Consider the following 12,191-nt stretch of genomic DNA (forward strand, 5'->3'; position numbering starts at 1 on the left):
GGCTATGGTTACCTAATCGCAGCAAATAACTGATAAACTGGACGGTAATCAGGCGAGCTCCCACCCCGACAGTTTCCACCGGACATTTCCCCCTGGGACAATTCCCACCAAGGATTCCCCCCCACCCTCAAAGCCTTTTTTTTTTCCCTTTAACCAACCGTTGCTTCTTTCTTGTTTTGGGTCCCATAAGACCTGGCAGTGCTTTTTTTTTTTTTTTTTTTTAATGGCATCTGGAACAAGGAGGTTAGAGCAGCATATGGATGTACACAGAGGACGTATAACAACAAAATAACTTTTCACTGGTAGAGTAGTAATTTCTTATAGATCATAATCAGTGTGTCAATTTGAGGGACTGAATTAGGTTCAAACCTAGTTTGGGGGTGTGTGAGGGGCATTGGCTCCCCCACACACACACACATAAATTGCATGTCTAGAATGGGAAAGGGATGTGTAAAAGATAACTTTTTTTTTTTTTTGTTACATTTGTACCCTGCGCTTTCCCACTCATGGGAGACTCAATGCGACTTACATGGGGCAATGGAGGGTTAAGTGACTTGCCCAGAGTCACAAGGAGCTGCCTGTGCCGGGAATCGAACTCAGTTCCTCAGTTCCCCTGGATCAAAGTCCACCACCCTAACCACTAGGCCACTCCTCTCCATGATGCTGTGGGGGGGGGACCGCCCCCCCCCCCAACGATTTGGAAGAGAAAAGGGAGGGAGATTACTTGCCTTGTGTGTTGTGTACTTTTTGGGTTATGGGTGGGAATTGTCCTCCCTGGTGTGGTGGGAATTGGTTCAGTGGGAATTGTCCAGATAGGAACTGACCTAGAACTAACTGGACAGCATGGAACATTGTCTCACTACTTTCAAAGAGTGGAGTATCCTTAAAGGATACTATTGAAACAGGACATTTAGGGAATTCCAGTAAAGAGGTTTCAACAATGCTGGGAGGCGGGGCTGGTGGTTGGGAAGCGGGGATAGGGCTGGGCAGACTTATACGGTCTGAGCCCTGAAGAAGACAGGTACAAATCAAGGTAAGGTATACACAAAAAATGGGGATGGGTATAAAAAGGCCACGAAGCCATAATTAACCCCAAGGAAGGTAGGACACCTAATGCCTCTATAGAAGTGAATAAAAAGATTAAAACCTGGACAGCCTTGTATACCAATTCCCATAGTATGGGAAACAAACTTCTAGAACTTGAGGATACAATGATGGAAGCGGACTTGGATTTAGTGGCAGTCACGGAGACGTGGTTCACGGAGGACCATGACTGGGATGTTGCTATACCTGGCTATAATCTATTCAGGAAGGACAGAGTAAGAAAAAAGGGTGGAGGTGTGGCATTATATGCTAAGAACGAGATCCAAGTGACAGAACTGCAGGACAAGTGGGGTATGGAAGAAGCGCTGTGGGTTAAACTGGAAAGAGGGAAAGGTAAACGTATCTATATCAGAGTGATATACAGACCTCCCTCACAGTCGGAGGAAATGGACAGGGGCTTAATTGAAGACATCCGCAAGATAGCTAGGAAAAGGGAAGTACTATTGATAGGTGACTTCAATATGCCGGATGTTGACTGGAGTGTCACTGCTGCGGGGTCGTTTAGAAGCAAAGAGATCTTAGATTCCCTACAGGAAGAATTGTTCCAGCAGTGGGTAACGGAACTGACGCGGGATGGAGCTGTTCTGGACCTGGTGCTTACGAATGGAGAGTACGTTTCTGACATCAAGGTGGCAGACCATTTGGCGTCTAGTGATCATCGTATGGTATGGTTCAATATTAAAAAAGAAGAGAGGGCTCGTTCGAGATTGAAGGTCCTGGATTTCAAAGAAACTAACTTTGTTGAGATGGGGGAATTTCTCAAGGAACAGTTAGCGGGATGGGAACAGCTGAAGGATGTAGAATAGCAATGGACAAGACTGAAAGGAGCTATATTAAAGGCAACTAACCTTTATGTTAGAAAATTACATAAAAGTAAGAGGAAAAGAAGGCCTCTCTGGTACTCAAATATAGTGGCTGAAAAGATAAGGGAAAGGAGGCTAGCCTTTGCACATTATAAGACGTCTCAGAAAGATGAAGACAGGAGAGAATACCTAAATAAGCAAAGAGAAGCTGGAAAAGCTATCAGGAAAGCGAAGCGGCAAATGGAGGAAAAGATAGCTAATACAGTAAAATTGGGGGACGACCTTTTTCAGATATGTAAGTGACAAGGGGAAGTGCCATAATAGCATTGTGAGGCTCAAAGCTGAGGGAGAGAAGATGATAACGATAAAGCTGAACTGCTTAATGATTATTTCAGCTCTGTGTTCACAAATGAAAGACCGGGGGTTGGGCAGAAGAAAACAAAGGCTAAAGGGGATGGATGTATGGTAGACCAAGACCCGTTTACGGAGGACTGTGTTCGTGAGGAGCTCGCCAAACTAAAAGTAGACAGAGCGATGGGGCCTGATGGGATACATCCGAGGGTGCTTAAGGAACTCGGAGAGGTTCCGTCGGCTCCGCTGACGGACCTCTTCAATGCTTCCTTAGAAACTGGAGTGGACCCGGAGGACTGGAAAAGGGCGGATGTGGTTCCTTTGCACAAGAGTGGAAGTAAGGAGGAGGTTGGGAATTACAGACCTGTCACAGTCTGACCTTGGTGGTGAGTAAGCTAATAGAAACACTTCTAAAGAGGCTTATTGTGAGTTTTCTTGAACTACATGGAATATGCGACCCGAGGCAGCATGGCTTCACTAGTGGCAGGTCGTGTCAGACGAATCTGTCTTCTTCGACTGGGTGACCAAACAGTTGGATGTGGGAGGGGCGCTTGATGTGCAATACTTGGATTTCAGCAATGACATGGTTCCGCACAGGCGACTGATAAATAAATTGAGGGCCCTCGGTATGGGACCTAGAGTAACGGATTGGGTTAAAAATTGGTTGAGTGGTAGGAGACAGAGGGTAGTGGTAAATGGAGCTTGCTCTCAAGAAAAGGATGTCGTCAGTGGAGTACCACAGGGATCGGTCCTAGGGCCGGCTCTTTTTAACATCTTTGTGAGCGATATTGCGGAAGGTCTGTCTGGTAAGGTTTGTCTCTTTGCGGATGATACTATACTCTGCAACAGGGCGGATACCCTGGAGTGTGTGAATGACATGAGGAAGGACCTAGAGAAGCTGGAGAAATGGACCGATATTTGGCAACTAAGGTTTAATCCCCAAAAATGCAGGGTCATGCACTTGGGTCGCAAAAATCCGAGGGAACAGTACAGTATAGGGGGTGAAGTGCTTCAGTGTGTGAAGGAAGAGCGAGACTTGGGGGTGATTGTGTCTGATGACCTTAAAGCTTGCAAACAGGTAGAAAAAGCCACGGCCAAAGCCAGAAGGATGCTTGGGTGCATAAAGAGAGGCATGACCAGCAGGGAAAAGAAGGTGATAGTGCCCTTCTACAAGTCTCTGGTGAGGCCCCATTTGCAGTACTGCATGCAGTTCTGGAGACCACACCTACGGAAAGATATAAACAGGATGAAGTCGGTCCAGAGGGTGGCTACGAAATTAGTAAACGGTCTTGAATGCAAAATTATAGGGACAGACTTATGAACCTCAACATGTATAGTAGAGCTATAGAAATGATAACTAGTAGTAGTAGTATGAACCTCAACATGTATACGCCGGAAGAGAGGAGGGAGAGAGGAGACATGATAGAAACGTTTAAATATATCAAGGGCATTTATGTACAGGAATAGAGCCTTTTTCAAATGAAGGAGAGCTCTGGAATGAGGGGGCATATGACAAAGTTAAGAGGGAATAGGCTTAGGAGTAACCTACGAAGAGAGGCTGAGAAGGCTAGGGCTTTTCAGCTTGGAGAAGAGACGGCTGAGGGGAGATATGATAGAAGTGTATAAAATAATGAGTGGAATGGATCGGGTGGATGTGAAGCGACTGTTCACGCTATCCAAAAATACTAGGACTAGAGGGCATGAGTTGAAGCTACAGTGTGGTAAATTTAAAACGAATCGGAGAAAATTTTTCTTCACCCAACGTGTAATTAGACTCTGGAATTCGTTGCCGGAGAACGTGGTACGGGCGGTTAGCTTGACGGAGTTTAAAAAGGGGTTAGATAGATTCCTAAAGGACAAGTCCATAGACCGCTATTAAATGGACTTGGAAAAATTCCGCATTTTTAGGTATAACTTGTCTGGAATGTTTTTACGTTTGGGGAGCGTGCCAGGTGCCCTTGACCTGGATTGGCCACTGTCGGTGACAGGATGCTGGGCTAGATGGACCTTTGGTCTTTCCCAGTATGGCACTACTTATGTACTTATAACCTAAGGAAGTGTTATTTCACAGAAAGGGTGGTGGTGGTGGTGGTGGCGGTGGTGGCATGGGATAAGCATGTGGGATCGCTTAGGAACAGGTAGAATTGGGGGTTACAGAGAATGGGCAGACTGGATGGGTCATATGGCCTTTATCTGCCATCATATTTCTCTGTTTCTATTACCACCAAGTATGTGACACCATTTGTGGGCCTCTTGGCTCGGTGTCACAGGCTGAGAGAGAGTGGCTGGATCATCACTGGACTTCTTGGTCTTAGCCAGCTTGGATTCCATCATTAAACACCAAGAATGCACAGCCTGACTGGTCCAAAAGAATCACCTGAAGACTATGGACAGAGTTCTACTGAGAGCCTTTGCTGGACACAGGAAGCAGATTTTACCTGGCACTGAACCAGAGTGGCAGCTGTGCTGACAACTCTGAAGACACTATCTCATTGTGCCAAAGAACTCTAATCTCTGGCAGGGACTTAAGCTAATAACTACGGCTGACCGGTACTAGGACTGGCTGCCTGGGCTAAGGTTATCTCTTTGCAGATCAGCTGGTTGCCTATAGCTGTAGCTGACAGAAGAAGCCATCCATCTATCCAGAGATCATTGAAGAAGCAAGTCTTGGGTGAGATTTCAGCCTTACTTCTACAGTGGGGAGTCTGACTTGTATTGCTTGTTGCCAAAGGCTGGCTTAGGATTCAAGCTCATGGTTTATTTAGCTGATTATTTGGCTGGATTTGGTTCCCTGGTATATTTCTGTAGAAATGTATTTGCATTTGCTTTCTTTTTTCACTATTATATTTATTGTCATATATAATAAATAAATATATTTCACATATTGGCATATTGATTCTTGGAAAATTGCCAGCAGAAAGTACCTGGCTGGATCTGTAGTTCCAAATGTGCCCACATAACCTCTAGACACAGGCAAGCTTAGTATCCTTTCTAGGTGAGTACTGCCGATGGCAGAGGCTTACTGGGAAAGGGTATGATACATACCTGTAGCAGTTGTTCTCCGAGGACAGCAGGCTGATTGTTCTCACGACTGGGTTGACGTCCGCGGCAGCCCCCACCAACCGGAAGAAGCTTCGCGGGACGGTCGGCACGCAGGGCACGCCCACCGCGCATGCGCGGCCGTCTTCCCGCCCGTGCGCGACCGCTCCCGCCAGTTGAATGACTAGCAAAAGATGAAACACACAACTCCAAAGGGGAGGAGGGAGGGTAGGTGAGAACAATCAGCCTGCTGTCCTCGGAGAACAACTGCTACAGGTATGTATCATACCCTTTCTCCGAGGACAAGCAGGCTGCTTGTTCTCACGACTGGGGTATCCCTAGCTCTCAGGCTCACTCAAAACAAGAACCCAGGTCAATTGAACCTCGCAACGGCGAGGGAACAACAGAAATTGACCTACGAAGAACAACTAACTGAGAGTGCAGCCTGACCAGAATAAATTCGGGTCCTGGAGGGTGGAGTTGGATTTACACCCCAAACAGATTCTGCAGCACCGACTGCCCGAACCGACTGTCGCATCGGGTATCCTGCTGGAGGCAGTAATGAGATGTGAATGTGTGGACAGATGACCACGTCGCAGCCTTGCAGATCTCTTCAATAGTGGCTGACTTCAAGTGGGCCACCGACGCTGCCATGGCTCTGACACTATGAGCCGTGACATGACCCTCAAGAGTCAGCCCAGCCTGGGCGTAAGTGAAGGAAATGCAGTCTGCTAGCCAATTGGAGATGGTGCGTTTCCCGACAGCGACCCCTAGCCTGTTAGGGTCGAAAGAAATAAACAATTGGGCGGACTGTCTGTTGGGCTGTGTCCGCTCCAAGTAGAAGGCCAATGCTCTCTTGCAGTCCAATGTGTGCAACTGACGTTCAGCAGGGCGGGTATGCGGCCTGGGGAAGAATGTTGGCAAGACAATTGACTGGTTAAGATGGAACTCCGACACCACCTTCGGCAGGAACTTTGGGTGGGTGCGGAGCACTACTCTGTTGTGATGAAATTTGGTATATGGAGCATGAGCTACCAGGGCTTGAAGCTCACTGACCCTACGAGCTGAAGTAACTGCCACCAAGAAAATGACCTTCCAGGTCAAGTACTTCAGATGGCAGGTATTCAGTGGCTCAAAAGGAGGTTTCATCAGCTGGGTGAGGACGACGTTGAGATCCCATGACACAGTAGGAGGCTTGATAGGGGGCTTTGACAAAAGCAAACCTCTCATGAATCGAACGACTAAAGGCTCTCCAGAGATGGCTTTACCTTCCACACGATAATGGTAAGCACTAATCGCACTAAGGTGATTCCTTACTGAGTTGGTCTTGAGGCCAGACTCTGATAAGTGCAGAAGGTATTCAAGCAGGTTCTGTGCAGGGCAAGAACGAGGTTCTAGGGCCTTGCTCTCACACCAAACGACAAACCTCCTCCACTTGAAAAAGTAACTCTTTTTAGTGGAATCCTTCCTAGAGGCAAGCAAGACCCGGGAGACACCCTCAGACAGACCCAACGCAGCGAAGTCTACGCCCTCAACATCCAGGCCGTGAGAGCCAGGGATTGAAGGTTGGGGTGCAGCAACGCTCCGTCGTTCTGCGAAATGAGAGTCGGAAAACACTCCAATCTCCACGGTTCTTCGGAGGACAACTCCAGAAGAAGAGGGAACCAGATCTGACGGGGCCAAAAGGGCGCTATCAGAATCATGGTGCCGCGGTCTTGCTTGAGCTTCAGTAAGGTCTTCCCCACCAAAGGTATGGGAGGATAAGCATACAGGAGGCCGGTCCCCCAATGAAGGAGAAAGGCATCTGACGCTAGCCTGCCGTGTGTCTGAAGCCTGGAACAGAACAGAGGCAGCTTGTGGTTGGTCTGAGAGGCGAAAAGATCCACCGAGGGGGTGCCCCACTCTCGGAAGATCTTGCGTACCACTCTGGAATGGAGCGACCACTCGTGCGGTTGCATGACTCTGCTCAGTCTGTCGGCCAGACTGTTGTTTACGCCTGCCAGGTACGTGGCTTGGAGAAGCATGCCGAAGCGACACGCCCAACGCCACATACCGACGGCTTCCTGACACAGGGGGCGAGATCCGGTGCCCCCCTGCTTGTTGACGTAATACATTGCAACCTGATTGTCTGTCCGAATTTGGATAATTTGGCAGGACAGCCGATCTCTGAAAGCCTTCAGTGCGTTCCAGATCGCTCGGAGCTCCAGGAGGTTGATCTGCAGATCCTTTTCCTGGAGGGACCACAGACCCTGGGTGTGAAGCCCATCGACATGGGCTCCCCACCCCAGGCGGGATGCATCCGTCGTCAGCACTTTCGTGGGCTGCGGAAATTGGAATGGACGTCCCAGGGTCAAATTGGTCCGTATGGTCCACCAGAGCAGTGAAGTGCGGCAACTGGTGGAGAGGCGGATGACATCCTCTAGATTCCCGGTGGCTTGGAACCACTGGGAAGCTAGGGTCCATTGAGCAGATCTCATGTGAAGACGAGCCATGGGAGTCACATGAACTGTGGAGGCCATATGACCCAGAAGTCTCAACATCTGCCGAGCTGTGATCTGCTGAGACGCTCTGGTCTGCGAAGCCAGGGCCAAGAGATTGGTGGCCCTCGCTTCGGGAAGGTAGGCCTGAACCGTCTGGGAATTCAGCAGCGCTCCTATGAATTCCAGAGACTGAGTTGGCTGGAGATGGGACTTTGGGTAATTTATCACAAACCCCAGCAGCTCCAGAAGTTGAATAGTGCACTGCATGGACCGGAGGGCTCCTGCCTCCGAGGTGTTCTTGACCAGCCAATCGTCGAGATATGGGAACACGTGCACTCCCAGCTTGCGTAGGTAGGCCGCTACCACCACGAGGCACTTTGTAAACACTCGTGGGGCAGAGGCGAGCCCAAAGGGCAGCACACAATACTGAAAGTGCCGTGCGCCCAGGCGGAATCTGAGATACTGTCTGTGAGCTGGCAGTATCGGGATGTGAGTGTATGCGTCCTTTAAATCCAGGGAACATAGCCAATCGTTTTTCTGAATCATTGGCAGAAGGGTGCCCAAGGAAAGCATCCTGAACTTTTCTTTGACCAGGAATTTGTTCAGGCCTCTCAGGTCTAGGATGGGACGCATCCCCCCTGTTTTCTTTTCCACAAGGAAGTACCTGGAATAGAATCCCTGCCCTTCCTGCCCGGGTGGTACGGGCTCGACCGCATTGGCGCTGAGAAGGGCGGAGAGTTCCTCTGCAAGTACCTGCTTGTGATGGGAGCTGAAAGACTGAGCTCCCGGAGGACAATTTGGAGGCAGGGAGGTCAAATTCAGGGCGTATCCGCACCGCACTATTTGGAGAACCCACTGGTCGGAGGTTATGAGAGGCCACCTTTGGTGAAAGAATTTTAACCTCCCTCCGACCGGCAGGTCGTCCGGTACGGACACTTGTAGGGCGGCTATGTTCCCGTGGATCCAGTCAAAAGCCCGTCCCCGGCTTTTGCTGTGGAGGCGCAGGGGGCTGCTTAGGCGCACGCTGTTGACGGGAACGAGCGCGCTGGGGCTGTCCCTGTGCCTGACGAGGCCTTCGGGCCGGCTGGTTGTACCTACGCTTCGCAAAAGAATAGGGTGCAGCCTGCCGAGCCCGGGAAAAACGCCCGCCCGCGGGGGCGGGTGCTGAAGGCGCCCGGTGGGAGAGCTTGTCGAGAGCGGTTTCCCGCTGATGCAGTTGGTCAACCATCTGCTCGACCTTCTCGCCAAAAATATTATCCCCCCGGCAAGGGACGTCAGCCAGTCTCTGCTGGGTGCGGTTGTCCAGGTCAGAGGCACGCAGCCATGAGAGCCTGCGCATCACTATACCTTGGGCCGCAGCACGAGATGCCACGTCACAGGTGTCAAAAATCCCCCTGGACAGGAACTTTCTGCACGCCTTCAGCTGCCTGACCACCTCCTGATATGGCCTGGACTGCTCCGGCGGGAGCTTATCGACCAGGTCCGCCAGCTGTTGCACATTGGTCCGCATGTGGATGCTCATATAGAGCAGGTAAGATTGGATGCGGGTCACGAGCATGGAGGATTGGTAGGCCTTCCTCCCAAATGAATCCAGAGTGCGAGACTCCCGCCCCGGGGGCGCCGAGGCGGTATCCCTCGAACTCCGTGCCCTCTTGAGAGCAGAATCCACGACCGCTGAGTCATGGGGCAACTGGGGCCGCATGAGCTCTGGGTCAGAGTGGATCCTGTACTGGGACTCTGCTTTCTTGGGAATGGTGGGGTTAGTTAGTGGTCGCACCCAGTTCCGAAGCAGCGTCTCCTTCAGGACATTGTGCAGCGGTACCGTGGAGGACTCTCTAGGTGGTGATGGATAGTCGAGGACCTCGAGCATCTCGGCCCTCGGCTCTTCCACAGAGACCACGGGAAAGGGAATGCTTATAGACATATCCCGCACAAAGGAGGCAAAGGAGAGACTCTCAGGAGGTGAGAGCTTCCTCTCCGGTGACGGCGTGGGGTCCGAGGGAAGGCCCGTAGACTCCTCTGAGGAGAAATATCTCGGGTCCTCCTCTTCCCCCCACGAGTCCTCATCCTCGGTATCGGACATTAGCTCATGTAGCTGAGTCCGGTACCGGGCCCGGCTCGACGTCGAGGCACCGAGGTCTCGGTGTCGTCGAGCGGTGGACTCCCGCGCCGGCGGGGACGGAGCTCCCTCCATCGACGTCGACGGGGACTCCACCTGCGTGGCGGTCGAGACCGGCACCGCAAGCGGCGGCGGTGTCAACAGCCCCGGCGCCGGGCTAGAGCTCGCCGGCGCCACAGTCATCGGCGCCGGGGGCGCAAGCACCCCCGACGCCGGCACAGCCTGGCGCATCAGCCCTTCCAGGATCCCCGGAAGGATGGCTCTGAGGCACTCGTCCAGGCCCGCTGCCGGGAAAGGCGGTGGGGCCGGTAAGGGTGTCGGTGCCAGAAGCTGCTGGGGGCCAGGAGACGGCACCGAGGTGCCGGAACCCCGACGCGTCGGTACCTCCACCACCGACGGAGATCTCTCCTCTCTGCGATGACGCTTCGGCGTCGACTCCTCTTCAGGGTGCACCGAGGGCTCCCGGTGACGGCGCTTCTTATCTTTTTTCCGGTGCACGTCACCGGCGCCGGAGGGCATGGAGAAGGAGGAGGTCGATCCCCCTCGGTCTCGAGGTACCGGGTCCGACAGGGTTCGGTCCCGTGGCTCACGAGCTGAGGGAGTGACCGGGGCCGACTGCCCACGCGGCCTCTCAACCCCACTCTCACCGGCGGACCGGCGGGCCGACGGGACCTGTTCTCCTGGGGTCGCTGCCATCGGTGCCGATGTCTCGGGCATCGATACCGGTACCGAAGACCCGGCCTTCGATACCGATGCCGTCGAGGTCGACGTCGAGGGGCCGGCGCAAGTTCCAAAAAGACGGTCCCGCAGAACTTGCCTCGCAACCTGAGTCCGTTTCCGGAGACCGAGACACAGCGCGCACGACTTGAGATTGTGCTCCGGCCCGAGGCACTGGAGGCACCAAGCGTGGGTGTCGGTCTGCGAGATCGGCCGGCCGCAGCGACCACACTTTTTAAATCCACTCGGGACCTTCGAGGACATCGACGGAAAAATCGCGTCGGTGAAGTCAAAGTCGGCAATGGTGGCTAAAATCACACCACGAAAAAACTAGCCGACCGAGCGGCCACTAGGCCGCAACGAGGCGTCCCCGCTGGAAGCGAGGGAAAAGGGGAGCGCGTGCTCCACACGCGCGAAAATCTTTTTTTTTTTTTTTTTTTTTAACAATACAAAGAAAGAAAAGAAAAAGGAACCGAACGGGAATCCAAAGCAACGATCCGCGTAAACGCGGTCGAAAAATCCGGCGGCTGAACGGAGAGAGAGGCAATTGCACAACTCTCTCCAGTCGCGGAAAAAAAGTAACTGGCGGGAGCGGTCGCGCACGGGCGGGAAGACGGCCGCGCATGCGCGGTGGGCGTGCCCTGCGTGCCGACCGTCCCGCGAAGCTTCTTCCGGTTGGTGGGGGCTGCCGCGGACGTCAACCCAGTCGTGAGAACAAGCAGCCTGCTTGTCCTCGGAGAACGGTGATTAGCTGCCCTGCAATTCACACTACAACACCCTGGAAAAAAGAAGAGTCAGAGATGCCCGAACGCAGAGGGAAAGGAAAGAGCGGAGAGCCTAATGAGGTCGTCACATGAAATTTATTACCGGGAGTTAACATTTTAATGCGTTAATAACACATTAAATGTGCAAGTCTGCTACTCCATGACTCCCTTCCCACCTGTCCCTTTTATCTCCTCTCACCCCTTTATAAGTACATAAGTAGTGCCATACTGGGAAAGACCAAAGGTCCATCTAGCCCAGCATCCTGTCACCGACAGTGGCCAATCCAGGTCAAGGGCACCTGGCACGCTCCCCAAACGTAAAAACATTCCAGACAAGTTATACCTAAAAATGCGGAATTTTTCCAAGTCCATTTAATAGCGGTCTATGGACTTGTCCTTTAGGAATCTATCTAACCCCTTTTTAAACTCCGTCAAGCTTCTCTCTTTCTTAGTGGGTCTTTTGTTGACAGGGGTTTGGAACCCCACTGGCATTTCAGAGGTTTTCTCTTCTGCTAGCAGGGATTGAGAACCTAGCCAGCAATGCAACTGTTTCCCATCTCACTACACCTCCTCCTGATAAAACATACCTATACATATGCACAGGTGCTTGAGAACAGGTGTTTTCACAGGACTGAAATATCAAAACAAAATGGCAAAAGTTTCTGCTGAGATTAGATTAATTCCTAAATCTTCTCACCTCAATGTCTTCCTGGCCTGGCATGAAGATGAGAATATCACCTGGAGCACCTGACAGGTGAATCTGAAGGGCTTGCTTCACAGCTGCTTCCACGTAATCTTCCTGGGGTGTCTGAAA

The 12,191-nt window shown here is 51.8% G+C and overlaps 1 protein-coding gene across 1 annotated transcript in view; it reads right to left on the bottom strand.

The window, feature by feature from the left end:
- The window catches only part of DHX38 (DEAH-box helicase 38), a 144,788-nt gene that overhangs the window by 79,612 nt on the left and 52,985 nt on the right, over window positions 1-12,191 (bottom strand). Inside the window, exon 16 of the mRNA XM_030204672.1 lies at window positions 12,075-12,185. Within this exon, the coding sequence (XP_030060532.1) occupies window positions 12,075-12,185 (111 nt within the window). The remainder of the gene's footprint in view (window positions 1-12,074; window positions 12,186-12,191) is intronic.

Source organism: Microcaecilia unicolor, chromosome 5 (assembly GCF_901765095.1).
Source record: "Microcaecilia unicolor chromosome 5, aMicUni1.1, whole genome shotgun sequence".
Lineage (NCBI taxonomy): Eukaryota > Metazoa > Chordata > Amphibia > Gymnophiona > Siphonopidae > Microcaecilia > Microcaecilia unicolor.